Genomic DNA, 27,692 nt, shown 5'->3' on the forward strand with positions numbered 1-27,692 from the left:
CAGACAGACAGGAACAGAATGCTGGAAAGTCTCGCATGGCAAAGAACAAACTGGAAGTAAGGATGAGACACAGGACAGGTTATATGCAGGAGCAGGGATGAGCAACAGGTGGATGTGGTTACCGCTGATGAGGGTGCAGCCAGGCGGAGGGGGAGAGAGGGAAACACCGCAGGTGGAGGAAATCAACATGATTAGGGGAGAGGTGAGAGAGGTGAAGCAGCAGTGGAGCAGACGTGACACATACCATAGCATTGATTTTTTTTTTTTTTGGTCATTTTTAAAAAAATGCTATATTATGGTGGTTCTGGCCGTTTTGTCACGTTTTAATGCTATGGCGTGTCCCAGCAGGATATTTTATGATGTTTTGGGTTGTTTTCAGCTGTCATTTTGTGACATTTTTGCCATACTATAGTCTTGCCTTTTTGGTCATTTTTACAACATGCTACATTATGATGTTTTTGGACATTTTTGCAAGTTTTATTGCTATGGCGTTTCCGAGTACGCTATTTTATATTGTTCTGAGGTGTTTTCAGCTGATTTTGGGACATGTCATTTTTTGGAAAATTTTTGGCATACTATAGCCTTGCCTTTTTTGGTCATTTTTTTGACATGCTGTATTATGGTGTTTTTGGCCATTTTTGCAAGTTTTATTTCTATGATTTTTCTCAGCACCATATTTCATGCTGTCCTGACTTGTTTTTCAGCTGGGAAATGTATGTTTTTTTTAAATCCCATATTATGGTGTTTTTGGCCTTTTTTGCAACATTCTATGCTTTGGCATGTTTCAGCATGCGGTGTAATGTAGTTTTTAGTTGTTTAAAGCTGTTTTTGGGACATCTCATTTTTTGACATTTTTGCCATACTATATCCTTGCTTTTTGGGTCGTTTTTTCGACATGCCATATAATGGTGTTTTTGGACGTGTCTTGGCATGCTATTTTTTGTTGTGTCATGTGTTTTCAGCTGTTTTTTGGACATGTCATATTTTGACATTTTTTGCCATACTATAGTATGGCATTTGTGGTCATTTTTATGACTTGTGGTTTTTAGTTGTTTAATACTGTTTTTAGTATGACTTTTTTGCCATATTATAGCCTTGCCTTTTTTTCCACATGCCATATTACAGTGTTTTTGTCCATTTTTGCAGCATTCTATTTTATAGCCTGTTTCAGCATGCAATGTGTTGTCGTTTTCAAGTGTTTGAAGTTTTTTTGGGACGACATCTTTTGACATTTTTGCCATACTAAAGCCTTGCTTGTTTGGTCATTTATTTAACATGCTATATTATGGTGTTTTTGACATTTTTGCAAGTTTTATTGTCATGGCGTTTCTCAGTATGCTATTTTATGTTGTTTTAAGGTCTTTAAAGCTCTTTTTGGGACATGTCATTTTTGCCATACTATAGCCTTACGTTTGGTCATTTTTTCATCATGGTATATAATGGTGTGTTTGGCCATTTTTGCAAGCTCAAGTTATGAGAAAGATTAAACTGATATCTGATGTTTGATTCCTTCCAACTCCCAACAAGTAGAACAATACGTAAATATGCAGAGATCACAACGGAGCCATTAGGCCTACTTAAGGACTATTCTGTACCTGTGGTGATTCCTGACATTTTGGGGAATGTTCAAACAGAATACTCCTCCACCCTCCTTTGTCCCCACTGAGAGGGTTTTTAGCACATTGGGGAACATTTATAAGGACAAGAGGAGCTCCCTGGCAGGTATAAATGCAGAGAAGCTATGCTTCTTGTTCTAAAACCTGCCCCTAATTGACTGGCAGTATTAAAACAGTCAGCAATTGACTGATACTGAACAGTGCTGATGTTTATTTAACTCCTTATTTTATTTTATTTATTCGATATTTAAATGGTCAGCAAAGACCATACAGCACTGATGTGTATTTTATTTTCATATTCTTCATTTGAATGGTCAGCAAAGACTGGTGCTGAACACATACAGTACAGATGTTTATTTTTATTTTTCTTTGTGTGTAATGTTCAATAAGTAAAAATAAAAGTTGTTTGTTTAAGAAAGCTGCCTTCTGACTGCTTTATCATATCGGTGCAAAATCAGTGCACAATCAGCATAGAAATGATCTATTTTCATTCCAGCTCAAAAAATCACTAAATCGGTCAACATAATGTGAATTTTTTAATTGGTATCAGTCTCAAACATCCCATGATTTTTTGGCGACATACTATACTATGACGTCTTTGATGATTTTTGAGGGATTTACTACACTATGACGTTTTTGATGGTTTTTAGCGACATACTATAGCATGATGTTTTTGATGATTTTCGAGCGGCATACCTTAGTGTGACGTTTTTGATGATTTTTGAGCGACACAATACACTGAAATTTTTGATGATTTTTGAGCGACATACTATACTATGATGTTTTTGATCAACATGCTTTACTATGTGTTTGAGCGACATATTATAATATGACATTTTTACTACAGTATAGTGTGTCACTCATAAATCATCAAAATCATCAGTGTGGCTCCAAAATGGCATAAAAACGTCATAGTATAGCATGTTGTCCAAAATGGCATAAAAAAGCATCATGCTATAGTATGTTGTCTAAAATGGCATAAAAACATCATCATATAGTAAGTGCTCAAAAAGTGGCATGAATATGTCATAGTGTAGGATATCATCAAAGTAGCATAAAAACATCATGCTATAGTGTGTTGTTCAAAATGACATCAATTCCTCATAGTAAGTCGTCTTAAAGGGCATAAAAAATGTCACAGTGAAGTTTGTCGTTCTAAATGGCATGAAAACATTTTACCATAGTATGTTGTCCAAAATAGCATAACAAAGTCATAGAACATCATGTGGTCCAAAATAGCAAAAAATCATCATAGTATAGTATGTCGTCAAAGTAGCATAAAAACAACATGGTATAATGTGTCATTCAAAATGGCATCAATACGTCATAGTATGCCGTCTTAAAGGGCATGAAAATGTCACAGTGAAGTTTGTCGTCCAAAATGGCATAAAAAGATTTTAGTATACTATGTCGTCCAAAATAGCATAAAAAAGTCATAGAACAGTATGTCATCCAAAATGGCATAAGAAAGTCATAGAACAATCCAAAACGACAGAAAAACGTCACAGTGTAACATGTTGTCCAAAATTAAATAGAAAACAGTCATAGTCTAGTATGTGGTCCAAAATGGCACTAAATCATTAAAGCATGGTATGTCGTCAGAGATGGCATGAAAATGTCAAAGTGTAGTATGTCGTCAAAATAACATAAAAACATCATGGTATAATGTGTCGTTCAAAATGGCTTCAATACGTCAACACATGTCATCTTAGAGTATGAAAATGTCGTCCAAAATGGTATAAAAAATTCATTGCACGTGTTGTCCAAAATGCCATAAAAATGTCCTAGTACAGTGTCTTTAGAGATGGCAGGAAAAGTCATAGTATAGTATGTCATCAAAATAGCATAGAGAACATCATAGAGTAGTTTGTTGTCCAAAATGGCAGAAATAATGTCATATTATGGTATGTCGTCCAAAATGGCATAAAGCATCGTAGCAGTATGTCATCCAAGATGGCATTAAAAAACTTTATAGTATAGTATTTCTTCAAAATAGCATAAAAGAATTATAGAATAAAAAAAGTTTAATTCATCATTTATCAAGCAAAAAAATGCAAAATATTCTCTGCTTTCAGCATCTCACATGTGAAGTCTTGCCACTTTTCAGTTTTTAGATAATTTCAATTAGAATATCTTTGGGTTGGTCGGACAAAAATGACATAGCATTCAGATTTTCCAGAATCCAAGGTTATGTCTTAAAATATTTTGGTTTGTCAGGCCAACATTTCACAATAGATTGACATCAAAATGTTAAAAGAAAGACAATCGAAAACCCTAACATCTGAAAAGCTGGATGCAGACTATTTTGCATGTTTGTTTGATAGATATGTAATTATGTCAATTAACTGACTTATATATTACTCTAATCAATGCTGCTCAAGTTGCAGCCCTACATTTGATTATTTTTTATTTTAGTTTAGTTTTTTTACATAAAAAAATTGTAGACAATATTCCAGATTGGAAAAAAAGTTTGGGTCAAGTCTTTAAGTCACAGATTCTAGGCAAGAGTTTCCAATGACCTGAAATGAACCCTTTTAAATGTAAATTTTGAGCAAGCTGTGTCAGTGTATGGCTGATTATGGTAAAAAAAAAAAAAAAAGATGAAATACTTAACATTTACATTCAAAATACAAAACAATTTAATATACAACTGTTTAAAACAATGTAGAATGTAAAAACAACAGTGACCACAACATCTGTAAACCTGACGGTGGACAGTTTGGTTTGGTGGGTGAATGTACAGAACGACAGTAGTTTGCCCATTGAAACACATGCATAACCAAGCACAGTTATACACTTTGACGCCCACTGTTAAAAGTTTGTGAAAGTGGAAAAGAGCTAAAACATTTTTATTTTCATCAAAATTATACATTTTAATTTACAGGCCCTTCCAACATTAACTTAAAAAATGAAATCCCTGCAACAAGAGATGAGTCCCACTGATGAGAAGGATTGACTGAACTAAAGAATCTGGCTGTTTTTGGCAAAGTTTGGTCTGAAATCATGGTATCATACAGGAGCTGGTCCCATGCTGTTAAAGAAGGGGGTCACTATAGTGCTGTAAAAAAACAGTTTTGAATGTATGGCCATATACTCAGTAAAAGTGACTTAAAGGAAACAAATGAGCCAGTGAGTGATCCAATGTCACTGTGAGTCCATTTTGCAGTCACTCAGGAAGAAAATTTAAAGAAACTTTTAGTTTGTCTCATTCAGGGAGCATGTGTTGAGGGAGATCAGGGAAGAAAACTGCTGGTCGGGTTTTAAAACAAGTGCGTGTTCCACTTGAATATTTTGAGCGCTGAGTCAGTGCTTGTTGTTCGTCTCCTCCTGGCCTGAGCTGGAGATGCCATTCTGGGGTTGGGTGGAGCCTGAGCCCAGGCCATACAATCTCCCACAATACTTTGCATCATCAATATTGTCTTCGAAGAAAAGCTAAACAAGACAAAACACATTTCAATTACATGAAACCTGAAACCCATTGCTAAAACACACCTTATATTCTTACATGCTGGATATGTACAAGTCCTATGAGCGGAATTAAATGATTTGTTTGTAGTTTTGTTTAGTTTTGTTTGTTAATATATACTCATTATGAATTTGATGCCTGCAAAATGTTTTAAAAAAGTTGAGACAGGGGCAACAAAAGACTGGGACAGTTGTGGTATGCTCAAAAAAAAACCAAACAAAATACCTGAAAACACCCACAGAGCGAAGAGGTTAAATGGTGAAAGTTGTTAGTATCATTATGGAGTATGAAAAGGAGAATCTCAAAAGGCTTAAGCCTGGTAAACACTGCAATTTTGGGCTGTCTTAGATGAAAGATGACCATCGTAATAGAAACGTGGCAATATCTTTAGTCGTGGCTCTAAAACGGTGGTCCCATGTTGCACAGTGAGAGAGGTTCAAGGATGGCTGTTGTCTCTGTCATACGATCAAAGACAGCCTGGGACAAAATTCTGATGGTGTCAAAAATTTGGGATGACAATCGTACTGCGACTTGCTGTTACAACCTACGTCTACTGAGCAACCAATAGAAATGCAGCATGAAATGATGCACTCATTAGCATGACTCTGCTAGTGCATGCTAAATGCTAGTAGATGCTAATACTTACTCCGAGTTCTTATTGCAAAATTGCCATGTCACATTGGCCTCTTTTCACCAGCCACGACCGCATCCACATTCTCCTCCTCCTCAGACTTTTTCCGACACACATAATGCAACTATAGTGAGGGCTCTGTTTGTTTGTTTGTTTACATTTTTTTCATACCACTAGGGCAGCGTAGATGGATGACGCTTGCTGATTACGTTTTGTTCATGCGCACTGATGTCGATGGATGTATGTCGTAGCCTACAATTCAGTTGATGATGTCACTGTACAATCTGCATACATCAAACTTGATATTGTACCGAAGTTTATTCAGATCCATGTCGCACAGTGTCGCTTGCATTAAAGTTATAAGATTGCAAAAATGTCTTCAGGAGGCTTTACTTATTCACAAGCAAGGACAGTGCATGGTTTGCTTCTTTGTGGAAAGAAAATATGGGCAAATAGTCCAACAGTGAAACAACATTTGTTAACCTACAACTGCAAAATTTTAAGGATTTCACCATCTAACAATCCACAATATCATCAGAAGATTTTGAGGATTCTGAAAAATCGTTGCATGCAAGGGGCAAGGTCAAAAACCAACACTGAATGCGACCTTCAATCAGACATGTGACAATACATTAGAAACTGACATGACTGTATGAACATATCCACAGATCAATTATCCATCCCACTAATGACATTAATCCACGAAGGAGATAAAAAGAACTCTGCCTGCTACATTCATGGATCTGCAACCCCCCCTTTAACAGAGACCCTCAACTGTTGAGCAATATCAAGCAAGAACAGGGTAGAAAAGAAAAGGGGAAGTCGCACAGTGGAAAAAATGCCCCTGTCCAAACTTTTTTGACACATATTGCAGGCATCAACCTGTGTCAAAAACACAAATCATTGCATTCTGTTTTTATTTACATTTCATACGTTGTCCCAATTTTTTTTTTTTTTAAAACAGGAACGTATATAAATACTTCCACAGGTTATCTGTCAACACACCACCTACAGTAAACAAAGTTTTTTGCTAGTAAGGGCACCTAATATATTTTTGGTAATCAACAGTTTTGTGAGAAGTCCTAAAACACACAGAAGTGGCTCATCCTGCAGATCAGCGAGGCTAATAATTAAAAGAAACTGTACCTCTTTCATCCTGAAGAAAGCCATGCCTGTGAGAAGCGAGTCTGATCCCGCCTGATGCTGCCGCCCGATCCTCTTCAGCTCCAGCTGGTCTGCCACTTCCTGTAGCCCTCCCTGCACAAACGCACATAGGTCAAGACTTGTTCTGACATTATCTGACAGTTAGTGTCCTATGTAGACCTGTTGGACATAAGACCATGAGCCCCATCACCAGCTACAGTCGCCAACTGTTGAGCTGAATCAACACCTCTGATACAGTTTCTATGAAATGACTTTGTCCACCCTGTGTACTGTATATAGATATTCAGTCTAGAATACCTTTAAGTTCTTGCAGCTCTTCATCAAGTACTTGACGTCATAAATGGCGGGAAAGAAAAGGTTGAGGATCTGGAAGAAGTCATGTTCCTCCTCAGGGAGCCGCGCGTCTGTCAGCAGTTTCACCAGGTAGCCAAAGTCGTAGCCACTGAGAAATACAGAACAGTGGGATCCGGGTCAGGATAACACTGGATTACACTGATGTTCTGATATTCTTACCATAACTGTAGTCTTCAGAGTAAGAGAATGGATTTGAATTTGAAACCATCGGTTGATAAATACAGACAGGAGTGATATTTCTTTTTACCAAACCAAACTAAATTTGTTACTAGAAAGGGAAGAACTCATGCTGTAAATAAAACCCAAATCTTACTTTTATAACATTCAAGAAACTGTAAGACTGACAGTCAAACTGGACTAAACTAAACTGGATCTGCAAATACAAAAGCTGGATCAGAATAAACAACAGACCTGTGGAAGGAGAGCCACTTGACGTTTTCACACAGCACCAGACCAGACGTCATGAGGAGCTCTGCAAAGTAGAGTGTGTCGATTCCCTCTTCTTCGTGTTTTTTAAACTGGAGGCCGGAGTTCTGGAGGAGGTCTATGGAGTCCTGTGAGTACATGTCTTCTCTGTGAAAAGAAAAAAAAAAGATATTCCTAAGGTGATAACCAAACTAACCACTGACAGAGAAATCATTCAAGTAAGGACAAATTAAATTAGAAAGGGCAGGAAGACAATGTGCCTACGTGAGGTTGAATTTGAAGTTGAACTGCCACGTCGTTGTGCCAGGAGGATAGTCCCCATCCTCGTTCATGAATGTGAGGCCGAGCTGGATGATTTTCAGGAGGTCAACGTTACACCTCAGCAGCTGGTACTGGTAGTCTACTGTGCTTCGAAACTCTCCGATTGGTCGAACAACCACTCCAGGGAATTCTGTGTCCTAATGAAAAAAATAAATTAATTAACAGAAAACTTCACCCTTCAATATTTCTGCACTCTTATTCCACTGGAGTCGATTGCAGTTTGGCAACGTGAATTTTTTTGTTCCCACTTTGGCTTAACAGGCCTGACCAATGTTATATTTTGGTAGATACAGTTTATCTGAAACATACCCTGAGGTTTAAAAACAAATGTTTAGCCAGTTTGCAGAAAAAAAGTCTTGCTGTAATCAAAAAATACAAACAAATGAGCTGCTGATTTAGAACCAAAGTCCCTCAAATGCAGCTGTTTCTACTTCAAAATGTCATTTCTTTTAAATTGCTACTGAGCTTCTACCCGGTCACTATTCAAAATAAATTGACAAGAATTTCTAGGATATAAAAAAATAAAATTAATGAATAAAAGATGCAACCTACAAACAACATGTTTCCCAGATTGTGTTCAAATGTGCCAGGGTTTATCTCTACCCAGTCATGTATCACTTGTGCAAAATGAACCCTAAAGGTTTCTTATTCTATGTCTCTGAGTCAGAAAAAAATGCTACTCCTTTTTCCTCTCATATTTTACTCAACGTTATACAGAATTATTTTTTTAAAAAAAGCATTTTTTTCCAGCGACTATGCATCAAAAACTCCTCTCTTACCATGGCAATATAATTGTAGCTTTGAATAATCTGTCGGATCTTCCTCATTTCTTCCTCCACATTGCTCGCCCAGACTTCACAGATTATCTGACTGGAATCTGTAAGTGCAGCTGGCATGTTGGCAGGTGGGGAAGAGAGCTAAAACCCAACAATCCTGCAGCAGCGCTTGTGAGGGGGGTGAAGGGGAGACGGTGTGCAGAAGAAAGACAACTCTGAAAGAGGACAAAAAGAAGGGGTTGGTGAATGCATTTAAATCTCTCTGCAGCACTGGTACAAGGATAACTTCAGCTAAACAAGAACAAAGATGAATGTTAGTACCACTACATCAGTTATCACTAAGAGTAATGCACACACAAACTATGGATTGAAGCACGTGACAAAAGATGCAAGTCCACACAGTTTACATCCTTTAAAATTGATAGTGTTTTAAAAGACTCAGACCTTTATTGAAAGCTCTTTTATTAAAGCTCTATTATGCAAAATGCATTTTTTTTATTGTACATACGTAAAACCACACTTGTGAAGATTATGCAGGGTTTGTGGGTGAAAACTTATACTTTGTAAAACCTAAAGGAGCTATTTCTATCTAATACTTTTTTAAAGTTACTAAGTACTTGCTGTATAAGATGTTGAAAGTTTCTATTTTAATTTAACATTTAATTTGCTAAATGCATTTTAACCAAGTTTATTTTTGTAGTTTGTTATACATTCTTAATACTGACAAAGATTTTCAGTTTTATTGTAAATACATACTGGTTCCACATATCAATTATCGCTCTCATTGACTACTAACAATCAGTATCGGCCCTGAAAAAACAATATTGGTCGACCCCTATTACAGACTCAGCACATTATACATATTTATATGTTCAAATATTCACATACTATAGCTAATTGTTTTTATTGACTGTGTTAGTATTTTATTTTATATTTTTACATACTTGGTGCTTGTATTTATTTTTTCTTTCTATAATTCTCTTTTATTGGCATCCGAGCCAACGAACTACACTAAACTAAACCGAATATCAATAAAGTATTTCTGATTAAATTATTGGGTCAGCCACGGTGGCAGGTGGACTCCAAAATCAACCAGCCACTCAGTGAATTACAATTGTTTTGTGGCTGGTGAGCGAAGCAAATCTAGCAGACACTAGCAGACCCTGCATGTACTGCCAGTTGCATGGCTGCATTGTTTTTACTGTCGCTCTACACTTTGGCTACCTTGTTAAAATGCATGTTCAAAACACTGTAATACAACCTAACGTCTCCTTGATGAAGGCTAAAATTTTACTTTTTTTTGTTGAAACTGCACTAGAAATGTGTTGATTCAACCTTTTAGTGATTGTGAAGACTGGAGTACGTGCGAGGTGTATTAAGTTGTACTAAGAGGGTTAGCAACTAAAGTTATTTGATTTAAGTGACATTCTCCTTCTTACTGAACTGCAAAAACAATATGATGAGGATACAACTTCTTGAAAATAGGCGTAAAAGATGAATACTGCCTTTGCGTTACCATGACATCAAGCTGAAGTTAGCTAGTTGTTTATATTGTCGGGCTAAGTAAGCTAACAGATATCTAACACAATAACACCAAGTCTGACATCCCTGTGAACTAATAGTCTATGGAAAGTGATAAGTGTGTTGAACAACTCGAGAGGCATTATTAACAGCACCGTTTGGAGTAACAGTGACACTGACTGACGATGTTACAGCGCAGGGACGAGCTGGGTGCTAAGCATGAGCGGCTAACGTTTACAAGCTAATCCTCGCGTTACCAAAAAAGCTAACAACACCAGAGCAAAGGATAAATGAAACGGCTTTGCTTTTTCACTTAATTGTATGCCAGAACAGCTATGCACACTGTAGACATCTCAGTGTGTAACTGTGGAAAGTATAAAAAGTGTAAATATTAGGTTTACCTCTGAATTTCCTCGACGTAGCCTGACAAGCTAGTTGTTAGCGCCGCTGTTGTTCTTCTTCTTTTTCGGTTTCTCCTTCCCTCTTTCTTCTTCTTCTTTGTGTATATTGCCGGATCGTAATTACACGGTAGAGCTCTACACCGCCACGTACTGTCCTGAATGTGTAAAGACGTGAGATAAACTGCTCAACACATAGAAAAATACAAATGAAAACTCAGCAGTATTGCATATAAAATCCAAAACAAAACACAAACATATATACGAAATAAATGGACATCTACTCAAGTAAGTTATTTGAACTTAACTATTGAATTTCTTACATCGTGATACTTCCACTTGAAATACAATAGAATAAGTATTGTGTTTTTTTTTTCATTTCATTCTAATACATTTATTTTGAGAATTATGGATATATATATATATATTCAAAACATATGATGACAATAAAACATAATGCATTTTTTTTTCAGATTTAACTATCCAACAGTAGGCCTATATATTTTCTCCACTTTGACCAACTACAACTGGTAAATCTGATGTATCATTGTAATAATAATTTAATATTATAAATGTATAATCATCTCAGTGTTATTTTTCATCATACTTAGTACTATTACTTTTAATTTTAGTGCAATTCGCAAATAATACTTTAGTATTTTAATAAAGCTTTTTAATACACCGCTTTTTATTATAATGGAGTGTTTTCACATTGCGATATTTCAATGTTTTATTTGCAATACCAAGTATTTATTTCCTTAAATTATTATGGAATTATTATTATTATTATTAAATTATCTCCCTTCATTGGAACCTATATGGGTCCAAACCAGCAAAACCACACTTAGACCAAAAGTATAAAAATATATCTGTCCCCATAACCTTCACAAATCAAAACAGAATTTTCATGCCCTAACTTCCAAATTGACTGACATGTCTATTATTAATATACACTAAAACTTGTCTACTAGATATTAAATAAAAACTCACATACACAAATCACAGATTGGACCTATATGAAAGCGCATTTATTTGAAAACCATCTCAAATATCTGATAAACAATACAGTATATTTCTCAAAAAATATCACTTTACATGCCCACAACACACAGCTGTTAGCAGTTCAACATCATAAAACTAAAGGTCATTGGCTCAAAGAAGACAATCACAACTTTAATGGCAGATAGAAGCTCCTTTGTTGATTAATGAACACCTGAAGTTACAATGAAGTTTCATGAATATTGAAATTGGTGACAATAAAGAGGGGGCTTAAAATGGTGTTTTTGCATATTTCTCTAACTGGACATTGAAGATTTCCGAGAGTGGTCAATAGAGAAAAAACAGAGCTGTACGTTTTGTCAGATACATCAGGGATTATGAGAATGCTGAAAATCATTTAGGCCTAGATATTGAAAAAAGAAAATAATTAAAAAATAGAAATTGGTTATTTTTTGTGTTCTCAGATTACACAAGGTCAAAACTTTAAAGTTGAGTCTCAGCATTAAAAACAGTAATTTAGTTTTTTGACTCAAGACCAACTCGAATCCAAGCCTTTCATTCAACACTGTGGCTGGCATAAGAGAAAAAAATAGTCATTTAAAGCTGACATTGTTTTACACCCAGTTGGAGGTAAAACAAAGCACCAGGGTCAAATTGCAAGCATGATAATAAACTTATGTCCCTCTACAAACAGGCATCATTAGATTTAGAGTTACGTAAACAAATTACAGCAAATCTGATGATGATTTGAACATGATACCAAGGTTACCAATAACTAAGAAAACAATCTGTACGTTGGAGATTTAAAGAGGTAATACAAGGCCTCTTGAGTCATATTGCCAGATTAACAGTGGCATGCTAGCTACAGAGACTGGCAAAAGTGACACGTTTAAGTCCCATCACTTTTGGTTAAAAACTTGTCAGTGTCCAAAAACACTTGGCCCAACTGCTCATTGAACCAGTGTTTTAGAGAGATATGCACAGAAAAGAATTTCCCAGCTATTCTCTGTGCAGTACAGAGAAAAAATACATTCTGAATAAATCACCTTTTTTGTTTTTTTTAAAAAAGTATCATGGGTGTTTCCATTCTGTATGTCATTTTTTTAAGTGTTCTCTGAGGCAGAATTTAGAGGCAAGAGGACAAGTGCTGTCAGAAAAAAATAGTGTACTTGTTAGTGTAAAAGAAAAAATAATGAGTTGCTTTCTGTTTAACACAAATGTATTTGTTTCCCTTAGTTGGTACAGCCAGACCTCATCAACACTGTACTTCAATGAGTCCATCTACTGCGTTTAACAATTAAACCAGCAAATCAAAAGAAAGTTAACACTGTTTCACAAAAACACACTTTTCCCTCCAGGTGTGAAATTGATTTTGTCCTGAGCTGAAAACCAGACATCGTAAGAGCTGACACAGGTTATTTTTTTAAAGGAAAAGTTCTGAAGATGTGTCAGTTCTCTGCTGTGACAGAGTCCCAGCGTCATGGCAGCGATGGAGGTCAGAGGTGACATCAGTTGGTCACTGCTCTGTGGATTCAGCTTTCCTCTGAATGTGGGAGATTTCCAGTATGGGCATCAGCAGCTGGAAAGCATCTTGAATGTAAGACGCACTGTTGGACGCCTGCGAGGAAAAAGGATTCATAACATGAGACATACTGTATTTAACATAATTCTGAAATGTTCATATTTGGGCCTGTAAAGCCCCATGACACAAATACAGACAATCCAACTGCAAAACATCTTCTTTAACATGTTTTTTGGCTCTTTTGTAGCCTTTACAACCATTTCTACTTTAAGGAAATATCCCAACCAATGACAAGAGGTAATTTCACTTGTTCCCAGCACAATTTCCCCTAATTATTCGAGGACCTTTGTAGGATTAAAAGTGTTATTATGTATTAAAATTAAGACAGCAGAACAAAGATTGCTGCACTTGTATCATGAAAATGACACATCATTTTAGGAAAATGATTTCAATCTGTTCATTTGTACTAGAAACAGGAAGGATAAGCTTAGCCCTTTTGTTTTTAACAAGATTTTATAACTCAATAATTGCTTGACTACAAATGATTACATTAACTGAGTTTTTATTAGAGTTTTTAGATGTTTTTTTATAATGGACTGATTCTGCATCAATTATGTCTCCAAAAGGTTTTTAGTTTTTGGAATCCAAATAGTAGCATATTAGCTTACCCTGGACCTTTGCACCCGATGCTGTAATTTTTTTTTGTTCACCTACTGTGAGTTTTGAGATATTTGTCTTTTTTAACCAGGAGATAATGACAATGAAATATAGCACTGTGTGCAATCTGTAGAGCAACAATAACTGATCTTGTGTTTGTTAGCATATAACAATAAAAGGTCAAAGAGTTAACCTTTGGTGAAATTCAAGATAGCATGTCAAATCAACTAGGGGTGAAATCACAAACACTGTGCAACTGTGGAGCAATCCTCACATGTCCTACGGGAACACATGAAATAAACAACTAAAAAAAGTGGTCTTGTGTGTTTGCATTTCAAAGTCAAATCAAATTTTGTTTTTTGATTTTTTTTCTTTTACACATTTAAATATGATACAGTGACCTAAAAGGGTCTTAAGAGGACAAAAGTGATTTTTTTAAAGGAGGACCTGAGGGTTAAGGATTTAAGGGTTATACAAGCAATAAAATGGATGATAAAGATAGAACTGCAATAGTGTGACTTAATTACACAGTGTGTGTTGATAGTGCTTTAGTGCCTTGACACAAACCTCTAAAAAGACTCCTGTTATCAGCGGGTTGAGGACATCCCCCTTCTCGTTTGACTGTAAAACAGAACGTTTAGATCAAATTATAACCAGCTCTCTGATGAACAAACAGCAGCAGTGTTAATGTGTCAAAACAGAGAAAAGCAGAGTAGAAAATGAAATGTTGAAGGTACAAAGAGCAGCACGTAATAGAGTTTTACAGTTCAGGGTTTGACATTTAAGTAGATCAGACAAACGTGGGTGGAAACAAAACAGAGGGATGAAGTGAGTTAAAGATGATAAAACGCATCTCTTTGAACTCTAAATCAAACTAATTTACATGATGTAAGTGGTTGTAACTCGATACTGTCATACTGCCTCACACTCACTGACTCAACTGCAGACATCTGCTCTATTGAGTGTTTACAGGATGTTTATTCTGAGAAGTTTTAAATAATAACGTAACACCAGGCCAGAAAACAGTAGTTGTGTACTGTAAAGTGTGGAGATTTGTGGGATACAGACTAAAGAAAATGATTTTTCAAAAATGAAGTTGCAGAGGCTGAGATAAACAGACTTTAATCCCCAGTACGGGCCAAACTCCTACACCACTGAATTCCACACTTCCTAGATTGTAACTCCATATTAACCATAAAAACAAAAACAACATTTATTATTTTAACTGTTCAACATCACGACTATGAAAACACTCAATGATCCCAAACTCTGTGATACACAGAGTTAGTTTAAGTTAAAATCTTCGCACTTACCCCTGCTGTTGTTAAGCAGGATGTGAACTTCTTGGAAAGCAGTGAGATTTCTTTACACAGGACAACAGTTAATCTGAGGATGGACCACATGGAAAATACAATTCAATTCAATTCAATTCAATTAAAGTACAGATGGAACAGTGATTTTCTCCAGTATAGCTCCTGCAGTGTCTCAAAACTGAAAATCCACATCATCTTACTGTGACAGGACGCTGGCCTCTGCGCTGCCGTTGGAGAAGAGGATCATCTCAGCCAGTTTGTGGAATAGCTCGATGGATCGAGCCGTCAGCTCTGCCAGACTCCTGATGGCTGCAGCATGAACCTCCTGAAAATATTCGATATGCACATGCACACATATACACAAAAATACTGTTGAATGAGCCAGAAGTCACATGCAGGAGAAACTGTGAGGACTGAAACATATTATAAAAACATCCTCGTGCACATCAAAATGTTAATGTTTCATGAAACAATTGGACTCTCTCCAAACAGAATCAGCACACTCCTGAGACATGCAATAAAGATATGCTCTTAACCTGTAAGTCTGACAGCAACCTCAAATGATTTCTCTCTTTTCAATGTTAAATCCTGAAGACATCTGCATACCTCTACAGAAAGTGTTTCCTGTACATCCTTCTCACATTCTTCCTCTTCTGTCTTCACATCCGCTTCGTCCGCCTTCTTCCCTGGTTTGGTCATGTCAGTGATCTGGCTGCAGGCGCTCTTACAGGCCTGTTAGAGATTATTAACATATAAACCATATTTTTGACGTAACCACCACTCTGTTCACATCGCTCAGTTTTTAACTGCCAGTTGACGACAGGAGCCACAGGAAATGTACAATCTAATGTCATCTAATTTCGTCTAGATTATGTAATTTATTTTGATTTTATTCATTTTTTTGTGGCTGCAAGGTACGATGATACCAGAGGTGGGACCATATCATTCTTTTACAAGTCACAAGTAAGTTGCAAGTCTTTGCAAACAAGACCCAAGTCAAGTCCCAAGTCCTAAACTTTTTTTTAAAAAGATTTATTTATTTTTTTGGCTTTATTAGAATAGGACAGCTTAGGTGTGGAAAGGGGAGAAAGAGGGGACAACCTGCAGCAAAGGGCCACAGGCTGGACTCAAACCCGTACATGGGTCACCCACTCTCACCCACCAGGTGAGCTAATGGGCACCACACAAGTCCCAAAGTTTAAATTTTGAGTCCCAAACAAGTCATAATACCCTCTTAAGTAAAAGTAATGCCAATATTACATTTACAAAAATCATAAATGCTTTTTAAAATTTGCATTTATTTGCTAAAACAAGTGGCTGAAAAAAGCTACCGTTGCTTAATATTAGCTCACTGCTTGATGTTAATATTAGCTTCAACTGTTCTTTGTGCAACTTCAAATGTAGAACAAAGTTGTAAGTTGTGTTCCGTTGTCTGTTATTTTCAATCTTCACATTTTGCATACGCCATTGTGTTTTTTGTAGATTTATTATATCTACAAAAGACTGAAGTCCAAGTGAAGTCATAAGTCATTGTTGTTAGAGTAAATTGCAAGTCTTTTTTAATTTTGTCACGTCAAGTCTAAAGTCATCAAATTTGTCTTCACCTCTGGATGATACACAGTTACAGCCTAAAAAGTATTTATCTCAACAAAAGCTGAGCAGGAATCTGATCCAAACACAAAAATGTGTCGTTGTACCTTGCTGAGTTTGTCCACTGTGCCACTGACACTGAGACCCTCCAAAGCCTCTGTTAACTCCTTCTCGAACTCTGAGCCGTCTTCATCTGGAAATAGCAATGTAAAATTATTTACTTGATGTGTTAATCACATCAGGTATATATTTTGCCGTATTCGTTTTGCAGTGCTGGGATTTTTAATAACTCTTTTACAGATATGTTACCTTTCTTCTCATCCACTTCCTCATCATCAAACTCAACCAGAGAGAAAGAATCCTTAATGAGTTCGAGTTCTTGTCTGAGCTGAACCAGCTCATCTCCTGATAGTGTGGTCAGCACTGACTTCACCTGCAGCACACGCACAAGACAAACAGTCATTTGAGGCTTTTTACCAGATTCCTTTCCTTCAGATTTACCAGAATCATGAGACATAAAACAGTGTTTTTAGCCACAGTAGGTGTCGTACTTAGGAATGAAACTCCCATCATACCTTAGACTCACTCTCTCGAGACAGAATCTCCAGCGCCTCAAGGTGTGACAGACCTTGAAATTCATCAAACAGCATCCCGTAGTGAGCCACCACCTTCTTCTCAGAATCTGAAAACTCTTTTTCTGCCGTCTGCAGCTCCTCTCGCTCCTTCGCCTCCCTCAGCACCTGAGAGACAGAGAGAGATGACAATTTGTAAGAGAGGCGACAAAACATCAGACAACCGGGAGTAAATCAAGTATAAGTCAGCTGAAGTTTACTTTATTAAAAGACATAAAGAAGTAAAAGAGTGTGTTTTCTCGTCTCTATCTCCATCTTGACTTTTAGAGATGTTGAAGGTTAAATTTATTTATTCTAATATTTCAGACCCTAATTAAAAATAAATGTTAAACACTATGAAAATGAGCTACTCGTTAACATATTTGATCACGGTCTGCCAACCTGAGAGAGAGTTGAGTTCCTGTTCATCAGTCCTTTAGTCTTCTTAAAGCCGGGATCGCCCTCTGCTATCACATCCATCGTCTTCTTCCCGATGAACTCCAGAGCATCCAGACCGCCTGTTATCACCGTTTTTCCCTGTAAGGAGAAGGACATATGAATTGTCTGAAAGGTTTGAAAAGGGTTTTATAGACCAAACAGCCCAGGAACATGTAATCCTTTGCAAAACAAAGAAATCACAAATACTGGACATAATAGCACAAAGTCATACTCACATTTAATATCTTGGAATGATTTTAAAAGATGAATGAAAAGGTGAATTGACTTGAAAGTATGCAAAATACTACAGAATTACTAGAATGCATGCCATTGCAATTCTACCATTTATCAAGAGCTGTACATTTTTAGTATCAGTGCTCCACATAAGATGACTTCTACTCTTTGAACAACATAATTGTGAGAACTGAATATACTTAATGATAAATGTAAACTTCTTTTTCCTCCGTCTAAAAAAACAGAAACAAAACACAGAGAACGTTTCTGCTTACTGTGCTTTGGACGACGCTGGTGAGCGACGACAGCATTCCCATTGCACTTCCCACCGCCACCGATGCATCGCCGGTCGCCTTGTCCGTCTCACTGCTAGATTCACCTGCAGAAGAGAAACAAACGCAATACAAACTGTTACACAAAGCGTGAACAATATTGAGATAAAAATATGCAACATGTGATAAATTCACTCATATTCATACATCTCTGTGTATAAGAAGGTAAGATCCATGGTGACTGTGACCGTTAACCCACTGTTATTCATTTTTTAGACACAACATTAAGTAATGACTTACCTTGTTTCTGCTCTTCCTCAACTTGCGTTGAGAGTTCAGTCGGACTGGGGATTCCCAGAGATGTCTCCGCCTTCTCTATCACCTGAGTGAGCCCTTGGCCTGGACAGAGACAAGAGACATGCAACATGAATAATACAGAGGATGTCTGAACAGTAATAGGCGGAAAGACAGTGAGCTGGGACAGAGTATTATAACAAGTAATAAAGAGGTTGGAGTAATTTCTAACTACTTCTTGGACTATTCTGGCATCACATAAATTCAAGTACAATTAACCGAATAAACCCATATACACACATGCATATACACAACTACATTTACCTCTCCAAGTAGATGACTTAAAAAAATGTTGTAAACATACAGAACGGGTTAGGTAGGTGGTTTATACTCACCAACAGTGGCCACGGTAGCTGTTGCTGTGGATAAGATGGATTTTCCCCAGCTGCCCCAGTATCCCCAACCACCCTGAGACACAGTGGACTCCACAGGTGTCTGACAGAGAATACATGATAAAAAATTGAAAGGAAAAAAGAGAGAAAGCAAGAAACAGAGGTTGTGAATGAGTGAAAGATAAAAAAAAATTTAATTAGTTTTGTACACACAGAGTCGGTGTGTCCCCGTGGTTAACAGGGAATTCAACTGACGCAAGGCGAGGGTAATAACTTGTGTAAACACACACAATAATATTTAGTGTTAGGCCAAGAGGTCACAAGATGACCACAGTGATAATTTTTTAATTACAGTAGCATTTTTTGCTAACTTTGGAGTCTGTGGCTTCCTGAGTGGCCATACCTGACTGTTCTTAATGAAGTGAGCATACTTTAAATGATAGCTTTACAAAGCCTTTGTCAAAAGTGGAAAAGTGACGTGTATTCTTACCAACGCAAGAAGAAAACTGACAGCCAGAGTAAATTGAGTAAATTGTATCCAGTGTTTGTCTTGACACAGTCATATGCATTTAAGCAACTGGTGAAGCTGAAATTATGTTTCCTTTTTACCATTATTTGTAGTTTTTTGTCTAATATGAACTAACTATCTCACCGGTGCCTTTGCTGGCTGCTCCTCTACTTTTGGTTTCTCCTCAACTTCAGCTGCAGGTTTGACATCTGGTCTCCTCCTGGCTTTCCTTGTGGGAGCCACATCTGTCGATATGTCAGGTGTGCTTGGGGAGGAGCTGTCAGGCGTTTCTGCAGGAGAGGCATCCTGAATCTCTGGTACCACCTCTGGATTCTCCGCTGCTGTAGCTTCACTGTCTGACATCTTTATGTCTTAGTTCATGCCTTCAAAGTAAAAATATAACTATTAGCCAGGTAAGTATACAATTAAACAACTGCATACTGTGTGCTGTTTTGATATTGAGAGCATTGAATTCTGACAGGCTGAGCAGGGTACAACAGCAAAAGTTAGTGCAGCGCTAGTATCACACTGTGATATTTAATGCCTTTGTCCCAGGAGTTAATTTCTAATAATATAACGTAAATCACTGTTTTGGTAAAATCAGTGGTTTCCTACAGTTCCCAGGATGCATTTCAATAACATCCAGGGAACAGCAGTCAGTTATCCAGCTGTTGGTTATCTGTGCAGCTGGAGACTGTGCTAGTTTAAAGTCCAGTATAGGTTTTCTTAAACTTATACTGTTACCAATGGGGATTTACAAAAAAAAAAAAAATAACATCTTATATTGTGTATACTGTTCATTCATATCCAGCCATTTTTGCGCATGAAAGTACACATTCCTGAAGCGAAAACCTAACACATGCAGCAGGAAGAGGGTTTTAAATTATGAAAGGCACAACATAAACCTTATAACTAGATCTGTAAATCACATATAGTATCAAAAACTGGCATAGCGTTGGTATTATTGTTGTATTAAATTGCTAAACGTGCCTTAACTGTGAGTAAAAGAGCATTAGCTTTTTTTGTTATTTTTGTTTATCGATATAACGTGACGCTTTTTTATGATTCCCTAAGGATAACTAAGTCGGAAAAACAACATACACTGTTATACTTCTGCAACAATCTCACCTTTCTCCTGTCAGTCTTGATGCTAGCAGTTAACGTTACCCCAACCTGCCAACAGTTTCCGTCTTAGATTCAACAACACGAAAGGTTTAGCTTCTTTGTTCCAGTTTGCATGTATCTTTCTAAAAGTTATCCGCCTTTTAGTTTTCCAATAAACAGTTTAATGATTCGGGTTTTCTTGTTCTTTTTGTCTACAGGATTAGCCACGTCACATTTTGTTTTCACTAGTCAGCTCGAGTCAGCTCCACAAGTTAGCCACACTGTGAAATAAAGGTTCCGGTAAGCATCTTCAAAATAAAAGTAGGAGAATATGTATATTTTAAAAATTCAGTAAAATAAAGTGCACGTTCACAGTGTTGATCTGTATCACGGTAAATATTACAACTGATCTATATATTAATTGTTTTTTTAACAATAATCGACGACTAAAAAGTTTGACTTCCTCGGGGTTGACGGCATGGATGTGTTATAGTGGTTGACGGGCGTTACAATTTTATTTTAAAGGGAGGCTCGCCATACTACCGGTCTCTCTGCAGCTCTCGCGAGGGAGTTTAACGCAAGAATTCATTACGTCACAATTTCCGGAACCGTCAAAATAAAATGATTTACATTTTCTCAAAAAACATTCTCCTTTAACAACATAAAAGACATTTATGCTTATTTGTTGTTTGTCCTCCATGTCTGTGTTTAAAAAAGGTAATCATTAATTCAGTCAGTATCGTGAGTAAATAGGCAACTTAAACTTAATCAAAATTAACCCTGTAAAAATTTAATTAATTACTTTATTAATTAATTAATGGATGAATGAATGAATAAATAAATAAATAATAAATGAAAATATGACATTGGCCTACCATACTACCATATTTTACAGCTTTTCCAACATGTTCTCCATCAATCATTGCTTAGCAAGTCCAGGGTTGTCCTTTTTGTCTTGTGAATATTATTAATAACAATATTTAGGCCTACAAAATAAAAAAAAAATTTTTTTTTTCCATTTTACAGCCTGTTAAATAAACAAGCCTCGACACTGGCTTTGTGCTTGATAAAATGTCAAATGTCAAACATCATTATTATTATTATTATTATTATTATTATTATTATTATTATTATTATCATCAATGTATTTACCTATAAGTGTAAAACAAACTTTGTTTAATTCAGCATTGATCACAAAGCATGTTGTACTGTTACATAAGTGAAATCATCTGTCTGTATGGGAGGGTTTCGAACAAACCACGCCCATTGACTCACACCTGAACCAGGAAGTTAACTGATTGGACTGATGTTTTGCTGAAACACTTGTGCACGAAAGCGGACTAACAGACTAAATAGGACTAAAAGGAATATCTTCAGACATACATTAAGCTACAGATGTTTTGACGTTCCTGTCGTTTGTGGATTTGTTGATTTGGTCGCTGTCCGAGCAGCAGGTAGGAATCACTGTTTGTTGTTTGTGTGAATTCGGCGTTTTATGCGCGTCCTCTGGTAAAATGTCAACCTGGTATTTAAAGGCTATAACATAGTACTGAGTTAATGACACACGATGTATTTTTTAAATCTTCTATAGTATCACTATATAACAAAAGACAGACACAGGTTGTAAATAAATGACACAACTGACCACTGACCAGTAATTTTGCATTGAAAGGTCAAAAGAACCATTCAAAATCACATTATTTCATATATATATATATATATATATATATATATATATATATATTATTGTAGTAAAGATATGTGATGGAGGAAAGTAAGGTAAAATAAACAGAATGCCAAACCACTGCTCAAATATACTAAACATAGTTTTGGCCTTTAAATTCCAGTTTGAGAATGTGGTAAACATTTAAATTTCTACATTTAATTTAAAAAATAATTACCTAAAATAGTATGTCTTGAGGATTCATGTGTGTTTGTTAAAATACTGAAGATATTTCAAATCCAGACAGGCACTAGATTGTGGGGACACTAAAAAGTATGTTCCGACAATCCTTTGTTGCTGCGTGAAACATAACCGTTGACTCTTCCTGTTTTGCAGGTTTGTCTCGTCTAAATGTAAGCTGCAGCTGTAACTCCTTTCGACATGTTATCATCTCAGAAACTGTCACACCTGCTCCTCACAGTCCTGCTGCTTGGTGGCTTGGCAGCAGAAGGAACTCAGAATGGGTCAGAGACGGAGGCGGTGTCCTCTGTGCGACTGGCAAGTGTCCCCTCCAACAGGGACATTGTGGTGAAGGAAGGATCCAGCATGCTGATTAAGTGTAATGTGACTGGAGTTTACGATAAAGTCAAGTGGTACAACTCTAAAGGACCTTTGCAGGATGAGGACACAGGTAGGAGGAGGCTGTGCTCGAAGAAGTCCATGTACAACTTTGAGGGTTCTACATAGTCTCATTGTTATCAAGACAGTATTTGTCTTGATTAGTGTATTTTTCTAAAACAAACTCATTTAAATCTGGACAGAGTCAAAAACCCATCCAAACACCCAACAATTATAAGTCTAATGAGTGTCGAGTCAAATATATCCTAGTCTAAAGGTTAAACTTAAACTTTAAATGACTGTATTTTCATATGAAGTAATCTATGTCCAAATACCCAGTTATTCAAATCATGTTGAAGCAAAAGTCATGTGTAATTAAGTGAAGTTTAAACATTGATGTGTATGTCTTTTTACTGTTGCCTAGTCAGACATCCCTTTGCACCAAGGATCACAATGGCAATAAGTTGGACTGAATTGTTTCATCCTGAATTTGCGGATGTGTGTGATTTAATATAACCATTATTTTACTGTCAAGTGAACCAAACCTAAATTAACCTAAACAACATATTGATGATTGTACAGTGAGATTAGGCTGAAACTTAAAATAATGCTCCAAGCAAATAGAAAAGACAGCAGAAAATAGATTAAATAAGGTTAGAAAGTGCAGGGCAAAACACAAAGACAACATTTGTCATGCAATTTCAATAACATAGTCTTTGCATCAAACAATGCAATCAGACATTCAAGCCAGTTTTCAGGCATCAAAAATGCTGGTATTGCTATCTTCTCTAAATGCATCTAATCCTTTATATTTGTCATTATCCCACTATTTTGTTGGTATCAGTGTCTTTAACCATTATCAGTTGAATACTGTATCGCTCTGAGTTGTGCTATTATGCACGTGTCAGTCAATTTTAACACCACAGTGCAGAGGCAGTTTGTGAGTCAGTGCTACCATTTATTGAATCTGATGTATAAACCAATTTTATCCTATGAGATAGTTTTTAGTGTGCTAATTTGATTGAACTAACATTAAGTAAAACTGAAATTAAATGAGAGAAATTAGAGCTAATTGGGTGTTTTGGCCTGTGTAAATGTTTTTGATGCTGGATGTGAAACAGCTTGACGGAGGAGATAATGACAGTTTTATCAGCTGCTCTTAATGGTTTTCCTGTTTTCCCCGTTCTCAACTCACATCTCTAAAGTTTTTGGGAAAACTGTCTTTTCTTGTTGTCTTATGTGTTCTGACTTCAGGTGGGAAATGGCAGATTCAAGAGGAGGGTGTCCTGAACATCACTGTGGTCTCCTTCGAGGACCGTGGCCGCTACACTTGCGTGGCCTCCAGCGGTGCTGGTGTGACCAAAAACTACACCGTCACTCTCCGTGTAGCCCACACTGACAGTGGCCTGGGCCTTTACTACGTCATCGTTTGCCTGGTGGCCTTCACCATCACCATGATCCTCAATGTGGCGCGGCTCTGCATGGTCAGCAAGCACCTCAAGAAGACTGAGAGAGCCATCAATGAATTCTTCCGCACTGAGGGCGCAGAGAAGCTGCAGAAGGCATTTGAGGTCGCCAAGCGCATTCCCATCATCACGTCAGCCAAGACGCTGGAGCTCGCCAAGGTCACGCAGTACAAGACCATGGAGTTTGCTCGTCACATGGAGGATCTGGCCCGGAGTGTTCCTCTGCCGCCACTTATCCTAAACTGCCGCACGTTTGCAGAGGATGTTGTGAAGACGGGGAACCAGGGGCCTCAGAAGGTTGAGGGGTCAGTGTCCACACACAGACAAGCCGACAAAAATGGAGAGGAGGAAGGAAAAGAGGTGTGTCAGGCGCTTCTGTCAAGTGGTGGGAACAATGAAGGCAGCATTGATGTCAAAGTGTCAGTCCACACAGTTTCTGAGAAGGTGGACAGTGAGGATAATGAGGCTGAGATGTGCCTTCATGTGCCGGGCTCACGAACAAGTGTGTCCTATGAGAGCAACGTGTAGGCTATCTCAGACTGAATCCCATCAGAAGAAACAAGTCTTCTGAAATGAAGACATCTATCTTCAAAACCAGTTAGCTTTCCAGGTACAAGTTTTCCAATTTTGTTTTGTTCTTTTCTTGAGATGGACACCATAGCTTCAGCTGATCTTGGACATTTTGACTTATAATACTGCATTCTCGTACGTGCTGAGTCATGTTCTTCCTCCTTCCTGTTTGAAAATATCACAATGCAGTGATTAGATGTTGCTTTTTGTTGTTGTTGTTTGTCTGTTTATGTTTACAGCAGTCTTATTTGTTAGCATTTTTTTCCACATCATTAGCATTGTACACGTGCACTGCCATATGCGTAACTGGTGATATTGAATGAAGTCCAATTGGATATATTTTGCTCTCAGGAGGAACAAATTCCCATTGTTGCCTATAAGGCATTGTTTTATGTCTATAAAATTGCAACAGTACTGCACATTTTGAGCCAAACTACGTCAGCAGAGCTCTAAATTATTATTTAATTTTTCATATTTTTGAGGTGGGATCCCCTTAACATTCTTCTCCATGCATCTCTGCACACAGCTAGTGTAGCAGCAGATATGGAGGCTCATTTTCCTCCTTCAGAAAGCACCGTTTGCTGCCGTTCACACTGACAGACAGTCAGCTTCCAGCGAACAAAATGTTGTAATGAAATATCCTTATTTTATTGTGTCAATTGTTTGCATGTCACTGCTTCCTGTCAATCATCTTACATTCACAGCAAGAAGTGAAAGACTTTGAAATAATGCCTCAAAAGCATGTCACTTCACAGACTTGATTGCCATCTCCATTTCTCTTTATTTGGGTCTTTGCTAGTCAGACGAGCAGCTAATTACGGGGTAGGGTTGGCTTCAGAGTGACTGTTTCAAAGAAAGAAGTAAACATAAAAAAGCGATACATGATGTTTGAAGGATTTTTCAAAAAAATACCTTTCAGAGGCAGCACTGAGGCACAAACATGATTATTTTTACATTTGAGCTCTGAAACATGTCTGCTGTGATGGAAAAAGTCTGAAATTGTGCTCATAAATATGCAGGTGTAATCTATCATATTTTTATGTGTTCATGCTTAGAAAAGTCAGAGGCTTTCATCTTTAATAATGAAAGTTTTCTTTCTGTATTTACTGTGACATTTGAATGTGGAAGGTAAATAGTAATTCATTTGTGGCAAAGCTGTAATATTTTTGTTGTCAAGATTTATATGTACACACAGATTTTCCATATCTGGGGTAAGGTGTCCAATAATAGGAGTGGGTCCTCCCTAACAACAGTTCCTCTATATGGGGTGACGCAGCTTAAAAAGGGAGTTTTTTGTTGTTGTTGTATTCCAATATTTCATTTTAAATTAATAAAATTAGATGAAATATAAGGATGTTTAAAAATCTTGCTTTTTTCGGAGCTTGTTGGAGCTGCTGGCATAAAAGACAAAGGGTCATTCTCAAAATAACATTAAAACTTGTATCAGTTTTAAGGTGTTTCACAACATAAAGGGCAAAAATGTTAAGGGACCTGCATATGCAGCTCCTTTACTATGTTTCAGAGGGGTAGTAAAAAATGCATCATGTAAACTGAATCAGTCATGGAAAATGATTACTATGGCTGAACAACACCATCATCTGGTGTTTAGATATTTAAATGTGATGCTGAAGGGGTCACTTTCAGGTACCTAAATCAGTATACATCATGTTATTGACAATAATAATATAAATACAATGAAAACTTACAGGTGGTTAATTCTGCTCCTCAGGTAACACTGTAAATGAACCACTAAGTGGAGCTGTTGGGTAAAACATCACTTCTGTATCGATGCAGTCACCATTTAAAAGACTCCTGAAGAGTTGTTTTGCACATTAACTGCTTTCCATGAACTCTTGATGTGATTGGTAAAGAAACAACCAAGAGCTGAAGTTTCACTGTAAGGCCCAGATTTTAGTGTCCTGCTTTGTTAAAGTACTTAATTAAGTACTTAATAATGTACTTGTGTGCCATTTTTCATTAACTTTAGGTGAACGTCATAATGTGGGTGAATCAAGAAAATGAACTGCAAAAGTCTTAATATGCACAGTAAGTTGTCTGTAGTTGCATATTAGTCACTATCTGCATTTTAAACACAACAGGTTTTTTTTTCAGAGAGAAAAACACAAAAAATCAAAATGTAATGGAAATTAAAAATATAAAGGGAATTACAAGTTTATAGATACAAAATGAAAAAGAAACATCCAGCAAGAAAACCCCATATTGATTTTCTTTAAGCTTGTTCCAACACATAATATATGTCATTGCACTTAGCTCAACTTGATGAATATAATATACATGGAGACTTTGGGATGTTACAGAATTTACAATAAACATTTGTGGATTTTAACAGTGTGTGTGTCCACCATGATAAGTATGTGATGTTGACCACCAGCAGAGTCAACGTCACAAGAACTGCGATGCATTAGAGAATTACATATAAATTGCATCATGTTATTACATATCTTTTGGGCTATTTTTCTTCCTACACTTCTCTTCCACCATCCAAACATCCAACTCCCCCATTTATACCATATTTGTTTTTGTAAAAAAGTTATTGCATTTTCCACCTTTGTAAGTAAATGCACCGACTGACTCATCCTGTACATAGCTGCTGTGTAACTCACAGTGCTTTCCTAGAGGTTAACCTCCTCGAATGCAGCTACCAAAGTGTTACAGTCTTCCCTACCTGAGAAATATCAGGTTGGAGAGCAGCCCAAATAACAATAACCTTGGGCTTCTGCGTTGAATAACTCAAAAAATCCATCCTT

General features: G+C 36.9%; 3 protein-coding genes across 3 annotated transcripts; 1 reads left to right on the forward strand and 2 right to left on the reverse strand.

Moving 5' to 3' along the window:
- Window positions 1–4,231: 4,231 nt before the first annotated feature.
- On the reverse strand, window positions 4,232–10,817 carry cnot8 (CCR4-NOT transcription complex, subunit 8). Its single transcript, XM_042498895.2, has 7 exons — window positions 10,677–10,817; window positions 8,758–8,969; window positions 7,922–8,115; window positions 7,643–7,804; window positions 7,175–7,319; window positions 6,860–6,970; window positions 4,232–5,048 (listed from the first exon to the last, which is right to left on the reverse strand). The coding sequence occupies exons 2-7, from the start codon at window positions 8,872–8,874 to the stop codon at window positions 4,920–4,922; spliced, it is 858 nt and encodes a 285-aa protein (XP_042354829.1). The 5' UTR covers window positions 8,875–8,969; window positions 10,677–10,817; the 3' UTR covers window positions 4,232–4,919.
- An 862-nt stretch (window positions 10,818–11,679) lies between these two features.
- fam114a2 (family with sequence similarity 114 member A2) lies at window positions 11,680–20,894 on the reverse strand. Its single transcript, XM_042498967.2, has 14 exons — window positions 20,632–20,894; window positions 19,648–19,886; window positions 18,999–19,098; window positions 18,610–18,708; window positions 18,313–18,416; window positions 17,768–17,902; window positions 17,330–17,494; window positions 17,064–17,187; window positions 16,862–16,947; window positions 15,771–15,896; window positions 15,365–15,489; window positions 15,165–15,237; window positions 14,419–14,472; window positions 11,680–13,290 (listed from the first exon to the last, which is right to left on the reverse strand). The coding sequence occupies exons 2-14, from the start codon at window positions 19,864–19,866 to the stop codon at window positions 13,189–13,191; spliced, it is 1,512 nt and encodes a 503-aa protein (XP_042354901.2). The 5' UTR covers window positions 19,867–19,886; window positions 20,632–20,894; the 3' UTR covers window positions 11,680–13,188.
- A 972-nt stretch (window positions 20,895–21,866) lies between these two features.
- On the forward strand, window positions 21,867–27,271 carry LOC121952530 (microfibrillar-associated protein 3-like). Its single transcript, XM_042499275.2, has 3 exons — window positions 21,867–22,061; window positions 22,667–22,961; window positions 24,143–27,271. Exons 2-3 carry the CDS (start codon window positions 22,712–22,714, stop codon window positions 24,880–24,882), a joined length of 990 nt encoding a protein of 329 aa, XP_042355209.1. The 5' UTR covers window positions 21,867–22,061; window positions 22,667–22,711; the 3' UTR covers window positions 24,883–27,271.
- Window positions 27,272–27,692: the final 421 nt, after the last annotated feature.

Source organism: Plectropomus leopardus, chromosome 15, assembly GCF_026936395.1.
Source record: "Plectropomus leopardus strain MGB_pleo_1.0 chromosome 15, ASM2693639v1, whole genome shotgun sequence".
NCBI lineage: Eukaryota > Metazoa > Chordata > Actinopteri > Perciformes > Serranidae > Plectropomus > Plectropomus leopardus.

Excerpts from the sequence above, each read along its gene's own strand:
- cnot8 (XM_042498895.2), bottom strand. The coding sequence starts at position 8,874 with ATGCCAGCTGCACTTACAGATTCCAGTCAGATAATCTGTGAAGTCTGG. Across the intron at positions 7,805-7,921 it reads AACTTCAAATTCAACCTCAC|AGAAGACATGTACTCACAGG; the intron begins GTAGGCACATTG and ends TTCTTTTCACAG. Across the intron at positions 5,049-6,859 it reads CTTTCTTCAGGATGAAAGAG|CTTTTCTTCGAAGACAATAT; the intron begins GTACAGTTTCTT and ends TGTCTTGTTTAG.
- fam114a2 (XM_042498967.2), bottom strand. The coding sequence starts at position 19,866 with ATGTCAGACAGTGAAGCTACAGCAGCGGAGAATCCAGAGGTGGTACCA. Across the intron at positions 17,903-18,312 it reads CCAGCGTCGTCCAAAGCACA|GGAAAAACGGTGATAACAGG; the intron begins GTAAGCAGAAAC and ends TTCTCCTTACAG. Across the intron at positions 15,897-16,861 it reads CAGTGGACAAACTCAGCAAG|GCCTGTAAGAGCGCCTGCAG; the intron begins GTACAACGACAC and ends AATCTCTAACAG.
- LOC121952530 (XM_042499275.2), top strand. The coding sequence starts at position 22,712 with ATGTTATCATCTCAGAAACTGTCACACCTGCTCCTCACAGTCCTGCTG. Across the intron at positions 22,962-24,142 it reads TTTGCAGGATGAGGACACAG|GTGGGAAATGGCAGATTCAA; the intron begins GTAGGAGGAGGC and ends TTCTGACTTCAG.